The 15,731-nt window shown below is 47.9% G+C and overlaps 1 protein-coding gene across 5 annotated transcripts in view; it reads left to right on the top strand.

The window, feature by feature from the left end:
- The window catches only part of LOC144798546 (uncharacterized), a 30,086-nt gene extending 16,897 nt beyond the window's left edge, over window positions 1–13,189 (top strand). For all 5 annotated transcript variants that reach the window (XM_078669478.1, XM_078669476.1, XM_078669477.1 and 2 more), the window contains one exon: window positions 8,092–13,189. In XM_078669478.1, the coding sequence (XP_078525604.1) occupies window positions 9,423–12,083 (2,661 nt within the window). In that variant the 5' untranslated portion in view covers window positions 8,092–9,422 and the 3' untranslated portion in view covers window positions 12,084–13,189. The remainder of the gene's footprint in view (window positions 1–8,091) is intronic.
- The last annotated feature ends 2,542 nt before the right edge of the window (window positions 13,190–15,731 follow it).

Here is a 15,731-nt window from a genome sequence, read left to right as displayed (position 1 = left end):
GTTGAGGGAGGAGAGAGGCGTGTGACCCTCTCGAGGACTGGCCTCTGGTGCCTCATACACCCGTGTTACATTTAACCTCGTTGTTGAGGGAGGAGAGAGGCGTGTGACCCTCTCGAGGACTGGCCTCTGGTGCCTCATACACCCGTGTTACATTTAACCTCATTGTTGAGGGAGGAGAGAGGCTTTTGACCCTCTCGAGGACTGGCCTCTGGTGCCTCATACACCCTTGTTACATTTAACCTCATTGTTGAGGGAGGAGAGAGGGTTACATTTAACCTCATTGTTGAGGGAGGAGAGAGGCGTGTGACCCTCTCGAGGACTGGCCTCTGGTGCCTCATACACCCGTGTTACATTTAACCTCGTTGTTGAGGGAGGAGAGAGGCGTGTGACCATCTCGAGGACTGGCCTCTGGTGCCTCATACACACGTGTTACATTTAACCTCGTTGTTGAGGAAGGAGAGAGGCGTGTGACCCTCTCGAGGACTGGCCTCTGGTGCCTCATACACCCGTGTTACATTTAACCTTGTTGTTGAGGGAGGAGAGAGGCGTGTGACCCTCTCGAGGACTGGCCTCTGGTGCCTCATACACCTGTGTTACATTTAACCTTGTTGTTGAGGGAGGAGAGAGGCGTGTGACCCTCTCGAGGACTGGCCTCTGGTGCCTCATACACCCGTGTTACATTTAACCTCGTTGTTGAGGGAGGAGAGAGGCGTGTGACCCTCTCGAGGACTGGCCTCTGGTGCCTCATACACCTGTGTTACATTTAACCTCATTGTTGAGGGAGGAGAGAGGCTTTTGACCCTCTCGAGGACTGGCCTCTGGTGCCTCATACACCCTTGTTACATTTAACCTCATTGTTGAGGGAGGAGAGAGGCGTGTGACCCTCTCGAGGACTGGCCTCTGGTGCCTCATACACCCGTGTTACATTTAACCTCATTGTTGAGCGAGGAGAGAGGCCTGTGACCCTCTCGAGGACTGGCCTCTGGTGCCTCATACACCCGTGTTACATTTAACCTCATTGTTGAGGGAGGAGAGAGGCGTGTGACCCTCTCGAGGACTGGCCTCTGGTGCCTCATACAACCGTGTTACATTTAACCTCATTGTTGAGGGAGGAGAGAGGCCTGTGACCCTCTCGAGGACTGGCCTCTGGTGCCTCATACACCCGTGTTACATTTAACCTCATTGTTGAAGGAGGACAGAGGCCTGTGACCCTCTCGAGGACTGGCCTCTGGTGCCTCATACACCCGTGTTACATTTAACCTCGTTGTTGAGGGAGGAGAGAGGCGTGTGACCCTCTCGAGGACTGGCCTCTGGTGCCTCATACACCCGTGTTACATTTAACCTCATTGTTGAGGGAGGAGAGAGGCGTGTGACCCTCTCGAGGACTGGCCTCTGGTGCCTCATACACCCGTGTTACATTTAACCTCATTGTTGAGGGAGGAGAGAGGCGTGTGACCCTCTCGAGGACTGGCCTCTGGTGCCTCATACACCCGTGTTACATTTACCTTCATTGTTGAGGGAGGAGAGAGGCGTGTGACCCTCTCGAGGACTGACCTCTGGTGCCTCATACACCCGTGTTACATTTAACCTCATTGTTGAGGGAGGAGAGAGGCGTGTGACCCTCTCGAGGACTGGCCTCTGGTGCCTCATACACCCTTGTTACATTTAACCTCATTGTTGAGGGAGGAGAGAGGCGTGTGACCCTCTCGAGGACTGGCCTCTGGTGCTTCATACACCCGTGTTACATTTAACCTCATTGTTGAGGGAGGAGAGAGGCGTGTGACCCTCTCGAGGACTGGCCTCTGGTGCCTCATACACCCTTGTTACATTTAACCTCATTGTTGAGGGAGGAGAGAGGCGTGTGACCCTCTCGAGGACTGGCCTCTGGTGCTTCATACACCCGTGTTACATTTAACCTCATTGTTGAGGGAGGAGAGAGGCGTGTGACCCTCTCGAGGACTGGCCTCTGGTGCCTCATACACCGGTGTTACATTTAACTTCGTTGTTGAGGGAGGAGAGAGGCTTTTGACCCTCTCGAGGACTGGCCTCTGGTGCCTCATACACCCGTGTTACATTTAACCTCATTGTTGAGGGAGGAGAGAGGCGTGTGACCCTCTGGAGGACTGGCCTCTGGTGCCTCATACACCCGTGTTACATTTAACCTCATTGTTGAGGGAGGAGAGAGGCGTGTGACCCTCTGGAGGACTGGCCTCTGGTGCCTCATACACCCGTGTTACATTTAACCTCATTGTTGAGGGAGGAGAGAGGCGTGTGACCCTCTGGAGGACTGGCCTCTGGTGCCTCATACACCTGTGTTACATTTAACTTCATTGTTGAGGGAGGAGAGAGGCGTGTGACCCTCTGGAGGACTGGCCTCTGGTGCCTCATACACCCGTGTTACATTTAACTTCATTGTTGAGGGAGGAGAGAGGCGTGTGACCCTCTCGAGGACTGGCCTCTGGTGCCTCATACACCGGTGTTACATTTAACTTCGTTGTTGAGGGAGGAGAGAGGCTTTTGACCCTCTCGAGGACTGGCCTCTGGTGCCTCATACACCCGTGTTACATTTAACCTCATTGATGAAGGAGGAGAGAGGCGTGTGACCCTCTCGAGGACTGGCCTCTGGTGCTTCATGCACACGTGTTACATTTAACCTCATTGTTGAGGGAGGAGAGAGGCGTGTGACCCTCTCGAGGACTGGCCTCTGGTGCCTCATACACCGGTGTTACATTTAACCTCATTGTTGAGGGAGGAGAGAGGCGTGTGACCCTCTCGAGGACTGGCCTCTGGTGCCTCATACACCGGTGTTACATTTAACCTCGTTGTTGAGGGAGGAGAGAGGTGTGTGACCCTCTCGAGGACTGGGGTGCTTCATGCCCCACCTCACACAGACTTGCTGTGACTGCTGGGTTACCTCCTTGTGTTTACATTCATGGTGCAGTCGAATGCGGCAGTGCTTTTGTGTTTACACGTGTACAGTGATTCCAGGCAGGACGTATGCCTGTGTCCATACATCTCCTTAAGCACATGGACACATGATACATGTGCAGCACACATGGCGCCTGCTGCAGTAGGTGCCGCTGGTTCTGGGGTGGAAAGTCACACTCTAACGAGGAGCAGACGGTGCTCCTGGCCTCATACAGGGCTTTCTGCGAACGGGGATGGGAGGGGGCACAGGGAACACGAGGGGGCGGGGGCGGGAGGAGATCCAGCCACCCCAAACCTCATTCGATGTATGTTCCCCGTTGCTCTCACCCAGCCCCCCCTTCCCCCATCACATTATGAAGAGGGTTAGTTGGATGTGCACTGCTGCAAAACTTTCATTTCTCACGGTGTCAACATATGGATTCCATAAGTGTAAACATACCAGGAGCATCTGTCCAGGGAGTTAACAGAAACCAAACATCCTCTTCTCAGGGAGGCAGGTTCTCTCTCTAAACTGCTCTTTTCCCTGGTTCTCCTCACCGCCCTTTCACTGCCTTCTGTCACAAGACTCCTCCTGTCTCCCCTTTTAAGACTGCTTAAGCTGTCTTCCCCTCACTCACTCGTTGCTGTCTTCACATTCATTTAGTCGGCCCTTCTGTCTTCCCTCAAATGGGTCCGGCTAGCTTCCCTGACATGGCTCCCGCTGTTTGCCCTCACATAGTTCCTGCTGTCACCCTTCATAAGGCTCCTGTTGTCTTCCCCTCGCATGGCTTTTGCAGTCTTACCCTCACATGGCACCTGCTGTCTCCCCGCAAATCAGCCATTATCAAAAATGGGGTGACCCAGTAGTCCTGGACCTGGGTTGTTTATGATACAAAAACAATGGTCCTGGGCCTTATTCTGTAGATGAAGCAAATCACAACCTACAATAGATTCATTTTTATTGTTTCTGGAGCAGGTAACCTATTGGCTCATAGTAATTAATACAAACCGATATATTAAAGTGCAACAACCAAGGGATATTTGATTAACAGCAGTTTATTTCATCATAACGTTTGCGACATTGTTTATCATTGCTGCATTGCGCTGATCCTGCGTGGGATGTGAGGGTACCTACAGAAGCTGGTCTGCCATTATCCCGGGTGGACCAACGACGCAGGATAGTCGGAATTACAGCTCAAGCATTTGATTCATTGAAACTTAACCAGTACTCTACCATTCCATTAATTGGATGAGGACTCTTTCTCCAAGTCTTCTGGAGGTACCCCACATCCCACGCAGGATCAGCGGGTGTGGGACACAGGTACCACATCTGTCCCCAGGTTGCCCCACAACCGTCCTGAGGAAGACCCACAGGCTGAGGCCCACAACCACCCCATGCGCCCCAAGTCGGGTCGAAACGTCGACGCCCATACCCATCCCACCTGGACCACGTACCCCTGTTCATAACGTGCAACATAAGATTTACATTGTGTAACGGATAATCAAAAACAAATTGCTAATATACTATATGAACGTGGCTAGGTAGAAAAAAGACTGAGAAGTTTTAATGAGTCTAATTGAAATGAAGTATTGAAACCATTCCTTGTTTGACACAGTTTGAATTTCTTTCACCACCCCACACTTGAGCACTTCCTCCTTTTGCACGTTCCTTGGAGCAACCTCCCCTTCCCCACCACCTTTTCTAAAACTAATTATTACAGCAATGATAAACAATGTCGCAAACGTTATGATGAAATAAACTGCTGTTAATCAAATATCCCTTGGTTGTTGCACTTTAATATATCGGTTTGTATTTTGTATTGATTACAATGAGCCAATAGGTTACCAGCTCCAGAAACAATATAATGAATCTATTGTAGGTTGTGATTTGCTTCATCTTCAGAATAAGGCCCAGGACCATTGTTTTTTGTACAGTCTCCCCGCAAATAACTGACTAAGATATCCACCACTCGAATGACTTTCAGATTTCACTATACTAATTCACCACTAATCCTTTATGGGATCTAGAGTAGTGTGCTGCACGCCGAAAAAGTGCTTTGACGCCTCGTCAAGGGTAGTAAGCGCTATATAAATGCATTTACAATACATGGCTTCCGCTGTCTCCTCTCACATGGTTCCTGCTGTCTTCTCCTAGATGGCTCCAGCTGCCCCTCCTCATATCTCCAGCTACCTCCTTTAACATGGCTCCTGCTGTCTCCTCTCACATGGCTCCTGCTGTGTTCTCCCGTAGCCCCCCTCACATCTCCTGCAGTCTCCACTCACTTGGCTCCTGCTATCTGCCCTCACATGGCTCCTGCTGTCTTCCTCTAACATAACTCCTGCTGTCTTCTAAAACAAGAAGAGGTATGCTGTTCCTAATGAGTCCTACAGGTCAACGTGTGTGACGAGAGCACAAGAGTGCTAATAAAGGTTGGAGAAAATCCTTTCTCTTTTCAGAAAAAGACCCTCATACACCCAGCCAGCTAGGTGTCTTGCTTCATCACTGGGTCTGCTCCTTATCGGGTCGGCGCTGCAATACCCAATCGGCGCCGGTCATGGGACCTTCTTGGCGGAGATCTTTTTTCTTAGCCGTTGGGTGCGGTGCATGTATATGGCCTCGTGAGTGTAGATGTGTGAATGTGGAATGTGTGAAATATTAAACAGGAATTAGTGGTCCTCCCAAAATTATTTTAATGGATGTGGTCACTATCCTGATTAAAACCAAAAAAGTGTGCATGCCTGCTCTAAGGTTGCAGGGCTGTGCACTAAAAGTCAGGCCTGCTGTCTTTTCCCACTGTCTACCCTCATATGGTTCCTGCTGTCTTCTAGATGGCTCCCTTTGTCCCTTCTCCCATAGCTCCTGCCGTCTCCTCTCACATGGCTCCTGCTGTTTCATCTCACTTGGCTCCAGCTCTCTTATCCCAATCTCCCCTCACATAGCTCCCGCTGTCTCCAGTCACGTGACTCCTGATGTCTCCCCTCACATAGCTCCTGCCGTCTCCCGTCATGTGACTCCTGATGTCTCCCCTCACATAGCCCCTGCTGTCTCCCATTGCATGGCTCCTGCTGTCTTCTCCCATATTGCTCCTGTTGTCTCCTGTCACATGACTATTGCTGTCTATCCTCACATAGCTCCTGCTGTCTCCTGTTGCATGGCTCCTGCTGTCTCCCCTCACATGGTTCCTGCTGTCTTCTCCTAAATGGCTCCCATAGTCCCCCCTCACATAGCTCTTGTCGTCTCCCCTCACATGGATCCTGCTGTCTCCCCTCACGTGGCTCCTGCTGTCTTCCCCTCACACGAGTCCCGGTCTCCCCTCACATGCCTCCTGCTGTCTTCTCCCACAGCCCCTCTTCACAAAGCTCCTGCTGTCACCCCTCATATGGCTCCTGCTGTCTTATACCACAGTTCACCCTCCCATAGCTCCTGCTTTCTCTCCTCACATAGCTCCAGCTGTCTCCCATTGCCTGGCTCCTACTGTCTTCTCCTACATTGCTCCTGCTGTCTCCCTTCATATGTTCCTGCTGTCCCCTCTCACTTAACTAAACGTCTCCCCTCACATGGATCCTGCTGTCTCCTCTCATGTGGCTCCTGCGGTCTTCTCCAACAGGCCCCCCTCACATAGCTCCTGCTGTCACCCTTCCCATGGCTCCTGCTGTTTCCTCTCACATGGCTCCTTCTGTCTTCTCGAATAGCCCCCCTCCACATAACTCTTGCTGCCTTCCCCTTACATGGCCCCTGCTCTCTTCTCTTACTTGGCCTTTGCTATCTTTGCATTCGTTTAATCACCTGTCTCCTTCTGTCTTCCATCACATAGGTCCCACTCTCTTCCATTGCCTGGTTCCCACTGTCTCCCCTTACATGTCTCCTGCTGTCTTCTCCCACATGGGCCCGCTATCTCCTCCCACATAGCTCTTACTGTCTTCCCCTCACATGGATCTGGCTGTCACTGATGACACAGCCCCTGCTGTCTTCCCCCCTCACATGCCTTCTGCAGTCTTCCCCACACATAGCTATTGTTGTCTTCCTGCACATGGCTCCTGCAGTCTTCTTTCACATTACTCCAGCTGTCCCTCCTCACATAGTGCAATTTATCTACTCTCACATGGTTCCGGCTGTCTCCCTTCACATGGCTCGTGATGTCTTCCCCTCACGTGGGTCCCTCTGTCTACCCTCACATGGCTCATGCTTTCTTCTCTCAATCCCCCCTCACATAGCTCCTGCTGTCTCCCTTCACATGGCTCCTGCTGTCTTCCCCTCACATGGCTTCTGCTCTCCCCCCTCATATGGGTCCTGCTATTTTTTCCAAGATAGCTCCTGTTGTCCCCCTCACATAGCTTCTGCAGTCTACCCTCATATCCCCACCATAAAGCTCCTAGAAGCAATTAAGTTATGCAGTGTGTGCTATACAAATTAAACATGAACATATCCCAATGAGGGCACTAAATCCTCATTTCACTCGCAGCTCACTGCCTTTGTCGCGATGTACCTTGATGTTATAATCGAATTGTTTCGAAGGGGGAACAGACCTGGAATCTTCTCTCCTCTGCCCCACTAGAGGTGAGACACTGAAGGCAGTGGCTTCCTGGCACCAATCTCCTGCTCTGAAGTGTGAATGGAGATTGGCATGCCAGGGATAAAGGCATGAAGGAATATTGGACCTCCTCGCCCTCAGTGCAGAACAACAGCCCACACATGAAAGTGCCAGGAGACACTTGCCCCATTGCTCTCTGGAGTACATGTTGACATAACATTCTGAACCACAGACTCAACAAGGGGCAGACAGGGGTAGTACCTGCTTACTCTGACTTACTTTTCGATTCTTTGGTAGGTACTGACTCTTGGTCTCGGAGGTCAAGAAGGTCGAGGTAGACACACAAACAGAATGCCTAGTGCCACGATACATCAGTTAGGGCGCTGGGTGCTTTACAAGTACTACTACATTCATGTATTCAGTGTAAACATGCTTCTATCAGTTGGGTTTACTTTCTGTCGTTTCCACTCTTTGTCCTTCTCCTATGCCCTCAGCAGCAAATATGAGGCTGTGGATTGGCTAAGGGTGGGCAAAGGGGACAAACTTGTGATGTCATGGGGGGCTTAGAGGATGTCTGCGATGCATTTTTCCCACCCAGGATTTCCACCAATGGTCCAGGCTACTAGCTCTGTTTTTTTCTTTTTTCTTCCAGGCTACTATCTCTCTTGTTCTGTCAAAAGTCGATTACTCCAATAGCCTCTACCACAGGTCATCGGTAACAACTATGAATAGACTACAACGGATTCAGAACTCTGCAGCCAGACTACTCTTACATATAAAGCCACAAGCCCACATTTCACCTGCCTTGAAGGCCCTACATTGGTTACCAGTTGTCAGAAGATCGACATTCAAGCTGCTTTTCATCACCCACAAAGCAATACATAGAACAGGGCTGCTCTTCATCTGGAATAAATTCACCAAATACATTCAACAAAGGAACCTCCGCTCTAGATTGGCACATCGCCTCAAAATCCCACCATACAAGACAAAAAACATAGGTGGCACATTATTTTGTGTTCAAGCAGCCAAACCAAGGAACTCTTTACCTCCAAACATAAGATCCACGGATAACTACCTTATCGTCAGAAGACTATGCAAGAGTTGGCCCTTCCCCACATAACCACCATACTCAAACATAAATATGCAACATATCCCTGTGTATATAAACAGTTATTTGGATTATATATGTGTACCTAGATATGTGTATTCCTTTGTTTAAATGTCTATAGGAATCTTGTTTATGAATATATATATATTTTCATTAGTTCTGCTTAACACATGAGCCTATTGCTTATGGTTAGATTTTCTATGTAATGTTTTTATAATAACTATCTACAATGGGAAACATCCTTTACAACAAAACTTTTACAACGCAGTGCTTTTACAGCGCAGGTTTTACAACGAAAACCATTACAACGCATTGCGCTGGGGGGCGCTCTAGGATAGGGAATAGATTTAATTTACTATCCAACACCTTCCCTAGTGTCCACGGGGACTGGAGTTGGAATAGTAAATTAAACTATTCACTATCCTGCACCCCAAAGCGCTATGCGTTGTAATGGTTTGCGTTGTAAAAACCGCGTTGTAACAGCATGCGTGGTAAAAGCATGCGTTGTAACGTCATCCATCCATCTACAATTGCTTCACTATTAGGGGAAATGTGTAAATATATATAATCAGGATGCGCAAACAGGAAAAATATGAGCACGATGCTAACGACTACGCAACTGGGCGCGTTCTAACGTACGCAAAAAAGTTTGATGCCCCCCGGAAAGCCCTCCAGAAGAGAACACTGACAGCGTCGGCAGTCAGCAGGCTGGAAACTGAACCCGCCACATCAGAATCGGACCTGACGGAGAATGAGTCAGGAGACGAACAACGGAGGCAGAATGATCAGGATTCAGAAGGCGCGCGGCGAAGTGCGCAAGATGCCCTACCTGAGATGACTCCTTTTCAGGAGGAATACGAGGTCATCAAGAGCACATGGCTAAGGGGCGGAAAGAACAAACCGCCAGACGTGGGAGCAAACACGGATGCAGGTGCCAGTGCGACAGTATCATCAACCAGAGGAGGAGGACGAGGAGGGCAGGCGGCGGGAGAAACAGGCAGAGGAAGCGCAAGAACATCCCGTTGGACGAGCCGCCAAACAGCCAAGAAATAGGAACTATGAATCCACTAATTGGTACCGACCAAACCAACCAAACCAACCTAACTGTAGTGAATCTGACCAACAAACGATTGACGGAGGCGGAATTGGAAGTTTTGAGTCTGGGTCTCACATTTTGTCCCTCCAATGACCTCGAGTACACACAGACTAGGATCGATTTATTTCGGTTCACAAGGAAGCTGAAGCTACATAAACATTTCAAAATGCGCCCACATCTGAGAAGCACCAAGAGGGGCCCCAAAGTGAATGAAATGGACATATTAAGTGCTAAAGATCTACCAGCTATCGAGGCACTAGAGGACCTACGACTGGAGCAGGATTTGCAACAAGAACAGACAAACCTGTCCATTGCACAACGGGCAGTTCTTCAAGGGGTCGAACAAGAAAGGGAGGAGAGTACTTTCAAGCCTGCCTCGACCTTTGTGCCTCAAACACCTTGGGACGCAATAGACGTCTTCACTGAGGCAATGAAAAGAGACCTGACCGCCTACAGAAAATCCAAACCGTCAATCCTAACCAACAATATCACTGAGGATCAACGCCAAGCTTTGAAGGGGCTGATGAATGAGGAATCTATTATCATCAAGCCCTCTGACAAGGGGGGCAACGTGGTTCTTATGAGTCGAGAACTATACCGAGCTGAAGCTTTGAGGCAACTTGCAGACAACAACTATTACAGGGAATGCACGAATGCAGTATATCAAACCAGCATAATGAGATACGATGCCTTAGTACAGAAATGGTACAACCAGAATATGCTCGGGAAGGATGAAAATCTCTTTCTCAGGAACCACACCCCCATGCTACCAACTTTTTATCATCTCCCGAAACTTCACAAAGACATGGAAAAACCTCCGGGACGACCAATAATTTCATCTATTGGGAGCTTGACCGAGAACATGTCACGCTTCGTGGATAACATCCTGTTTCCCTTAGTAATAAAACTTGAATCCTACATAAGGGACACGAAAGACTTCCTGACCAAGATCCAGGAACTGACATGGAACTCTGGATACCTGCTCATGGTGCTGGATATAACCAGCCTCTACACTCGTATAGATCATGGGCAGGGTCTGGAAGCCATAAAGCATGCTCTAGGCCAACGTCCAATGAAATATGCATGCCACAACCAAATGATTCTGGAGTTCACTGAGTTCTGCCTTACAAATAACATTTTCCTCTTTGAGGATCAGATGTATATCCAAACATCTGGGACGGCGATGGGTACCTGCTTTGCCCCCAGCTACGCGAACCTCTTCGTGGGCTGGTGGGAGGAGCAGGTACCCAGGAGCTGCACGGCAGGGACGGAGACAGGGCAGGTAAAAAGCTGGTATCGTTATATCGACGACCTGTTCATTGTTTGGGATGGAGGGATGGACTCAGCAGAGGAATTTATTAGGATCCTCAATCTCAACGATCTCAATCTGCACTTCTCAGGCTCGGTCAGTCCGGTGAGAGCGGAGTACCTAGACCTGAGAGTGTACATTGAAGATAATCAGATGCATACCACCTTGCATAGAAAGGACACTGCTGGCAATTCTACACTCTTTGCCAGCAGTAGTCATCCCACCCCACTCAAGAACAGCATTCCCTACGGAGAACTCCTTAGGATCCGTAGGAACTGCTCCAAGGACTCCGATTTCGAGGCGGCTGCCTCGGAGTGCATAGAAAGATTTTCCATGAGGGGGTACGGCACCACCTTACTTTCTAAGACCCTTAAAAAAGTAAGGAAGATGCAGAGATCGCAACTCTTGGCCATTGAAACTCCTATAGTTGGTAGGAACAGAAACTCTAATAAAAGTGAAGGTAAATTCAGACTCATCACTCCTTATTCAAAAGGAGCGGGGGATCTGAAAGCAATGTTAACTAAGAATTGGAACATCTTGAAAACAGACAGTGTTCTTGCAGACGACCTACCTGCCTACCCTTTAATCACATTCAGCAGGGCTAGGTCACTCAGTGACATGCTTGTCTCAAGCCATCTTAAGAAACCAACACCTAAAGCTAACTCCCTGAAGCGGATGGCAGGCTTCTTTCCTTGCGGCCATTGCAAGGCTTGCAGTGGCAGCAAACGGGTGCTATCATTTGAAATATCTGATACCGGGATGAAAGTGCCCATAAAGCACTTCATTACATGCAGCTCCCAGTTTGTGGTCTATTGCTTGGTCTGCCCGTGTGGCTTACGCTACATAGGCAGCACGATCAAGGAGCTCAAGCTGAGGATCCTGGAGCACCAACGGGCGATCGAGAAAGTTGACATCTCATATCCGGTCGCCCGGCATTTCGCAGAGGAGCATAGCAAAGACCGTAAGCTACTCCGATTCTTCGGATTGGACATGGTTCCACCTAATGTAAGAGGAGGCGATAGGCTGAGGCGACTCCGCAGATTAGAGTCCAGATATATTGTAGATCTATCCACGAAACAACCTGGTGGGCTCAACAGCGGGGAGGAATTAGCATATCACTTGGGCAAGTAACGACATAGGATAAGCAGAGTGTCCATTCCCACAGGAAGCTATATACACTGTGATGAAAATCCAACTAGAACAGGTATGCTCCATGGGACAACATATATGTGGACTCTGTAAGATCAGCAACATCCTTCCCAATCTGTTCTGTTGGCAGTCTTCCAATTATGAGATCTATGAACCTGACCTATGAGTTTCTGTATACCTCGCACATTTGTCTTTTGAATTTGTTGTCTTTTGAATTAGTATGTAGAATTTGCAAAACCCATACACCTTTGCCCCCCGATGGAAATGAGTATGGACTACCATGGATGTGTTAATATACCCATAGACATTCCATTCCAACTGGCATATACATACACTATATATGTAAAGTGTGGGATTTCATTTGTATATGTACTTGTAAATAACCGGATGAAGGGTATAATTTTGTAATTATAGGTTTGTCTCCCCTACTATGATCGATATTGCATCACTAGGATAATCACATAAGATTGTGACCCGGAAGTATCCACCTTGACAACCTATTATATTTTTCATTTTCACACACACGTAGATATGGTTTAGTCCAAATTTACTCTTGTAAATAGTGTAAATACACCTTTCCTTTGCAAGCTTCTTGAATCTAAAGGAGTATTTTCCTGTTATATATCCTGTAAATAGCATTACTTAGGAACCATGATGAATTATGACAGAATATTTGGTTCATTGGCTGTTATAGGACAGGCACGAATTCCTTTTTGATTCTTTTCGTCTTTTGCTTTCATGTGCTTGAGAATTTATATGACTTCTTGTATGTTTTCTTTGCACTGATGTGACTATATTAGCATTGTATATACATGTCATAGGACACTTGCCGATCCACGGCTTTATCTTTAACCATGATTACTTCATGTTTAAATCTGTATAGACCCTTGGAGAGAACACCATTCCAAGATGGCGCCCACAGCGGCGTAAGGGGTGTAGTCCTATGTCCATGACAATGCTTATGGTTTGTGTGTATGTTTATAACATGGACTGTTAGATGTGGACGAATGACACACTGACGAAGGCTCACGCCGAAACGCGTCTGTGCTTTTCTTTTTCCCTCTGATTAAATCCTGGTTTTACTTTGATCCGCGAGTGCTGCCTCTTTCTTTTGGACTTTGGGAGAGTCGAGCGTAATATATATATATATATATATATATATAGCATACAAATAAAAACAAATAAATTAGCTTAAAGTGCAGCAACACTTGAAAGTCTGAGTTTATTGACTACAACTTAGATCTAAATATATCACCTTACTTATACATACATGTGCCTATGTATCTCTATATTACTTTACTCCTAATTCAGCATCTCCAATGCACTACCCCATATCTCACCCCATACCTCTCTCAATATATCCTCTACATCGATTCTCTGCCTCATCCCAAACCTCAATCTACTACTCTCTCCAATGCACTCCCCTATTTCTCAACTTATACCTCCCTCAATATATTCTCTACCTCCACTCCCTAACTAACAAGATCCCCAAAATAACCCTCTACCCTTCCCTTGCATCATCTCAAACCTCTTTTACTATTCAAATCTCCCAAACAAGCTTTTCTAACTCTTCCCTCTGACTTTACCCCCCCTCTACTCATCCCAAACCTGCCCCTGCTCCTATGATCTCCAAATAAACACTTTTTAAACCCTTCCCTCTTATATCCCTCCACTGTCCGTTTCAATCCAACTAACAGACTCACAGGTCCACAGCTCAAATTAATTTAATATTTCCCTATACTAGTGCTATTTGGATTCCGGAGTAGAGTGGTACTTCTCAAAAAGCGCTCTGAAGCCTCATCAGGGGTACCAAGCGCTATGTAAATGCAAACCCCTCCCTCTTCTAACTTTCCACTATCCTTTTCAACTCAAATAACAGATTCACATGTCCACCGCTCAAATAAGTTTCATATTTCCCTCACTAACTCACCACAAATCCTTTTTGGGTTCCAGAGTAGCGTGCTACTTGCCGAAAAACGCTTCAACACCTTGTCAAGTGTAGTAAGCACTATATAAATGCAATTACAATTACTTCCACCAACCCTGGCATTTTGGGGAACGACGTGAATGTTCTGAACCTGTAAACCGTTATTGCCTGAAGGAGACTGACCATTCCTTGAACACCTTTAACATATTTCTAGATGCATGCAGTATCGGTTCATTTGTTAACAAAACAGCACATTATGGAAGATTACAAACGGCTACAAATAACTTTCAGACTTTCTTTACAGACACGATGCAGACATTCCTATATAGTTGACTTCAACTGGTCAACTTCAATTATTTTAATTCACTTGGTAAATTACCTGAACTTCATTTTTTTATTACAGCTCCACATTCAGATAACTCAATAAGTTAATCGACCGAGCGTTTCCTATCGTGTATCAAAAATCTTTCAATAATGCAAAAAGGCACACCAGCATATGCTCACATGACCACATTTCAACCAATTTTAATTACACAATCTGTACCCAAACTCCTGGAGAAAATGTTGCTGACATTTGAGGAAAAGCACAATCTGTTGGAGAAACACCTAGCAGGCTTTCGCCCTGGTCAAGGACAACAACACGTGTGGTAGAGGTAACATCTGAGTAACATTGAAGAAAGATGAGTTCCCTGCCTTGGAGCATGTGCTTTTTCTGTAAGGGGGATCCAGCAGACACAGCTTACCACACCGCAGTGTAAAACGTTCTGATATTGTAAGTCCATAATGCCTAGCCAGTATGATGGAATTGTGGTCACAAATGTGGTGCAGTACAAATATATGCAGACGATCACTATGAAGTCAGGAAAGGGGGTGAAGTCACTGAATATCGCGCCTTCCAGCGTAAATATGGCACGTAGGGACGGTCCGACTGCCCCCCCCTTCGATGCAGAGGTCACCACGCATTAATAATTTCAAGGTGCTAACATGGAATGTAAATGGTCTGGAGAGTAAGATCAGGAGGACTATGATACTACAGTATTTAAAGATGCACTTCAGAGGGGTGGGGATACTGGTAAAAAAATCTCTGCCATACACCCCACAAAACATGTGGTGTGACCCATCTGGGAGGTTTGTGGCAAAGTCTGGCAGCTGGGCGGGCTGCAGGATGAACGCCTGCTCTACCTATATCCCGCCGAGGTGCATACACAGACATTGCTGAAGTTGGGCTCCTTGAGTGTGGGTATCATGCCCGGACTGGCCGTAGCGGGCACCGGGCAATCCCCCGGGGCGCTGCACGGGTGGGGGCCGGTTTGGGCCTCTGGGGTCCGATTTTGTTACAGGGCCTGCAAAATCGGCCCTGTAACAAAATCGTCCGAAAACCGGCCCTGGCAAAGAGCTCGGCGGCACCCCCAACCCCCCGGGGGGGGGGGGAGGCGGTGGCCGAGCACTTTGCCGGGGCCGGTTTTATTTCCCAGTCCGGCCCTGGTGGGTATGCCACCTGACGTCCTCATTCTGGGTTGAGACATGTTTGCTGAGGTGTACCCCGCCGTTGACAGGGTGAGACAAGTGGGGTTGAGGGTAGGAACACCGCCCTACTGGCGTTTATAGATGCATTGGGTCTGACTGACCTCTGGCAGGAGCAAAACCCTATTGAATGGTAGTACGCATACCACTTTGCGGCCCATTCCAGCAGTTTGTGATTG

Source organism: Lissotriton helveticus, chromosome 12 (genome assembly GCF_964261635.1).
Source record: "Lissotriton helveticus chromosome 12, aLisHel1.1, whole genome shotgun sequence".
Lineage (NCBI taxonomy): Eukaryota > Metazoa > Chordata > Amphibia > Caudata > Salamandridae > Lissotriton > Lissotriton helveticus.
This window is presented reverse-complemented; position numbering and strand designations above follow the sequence as displayed.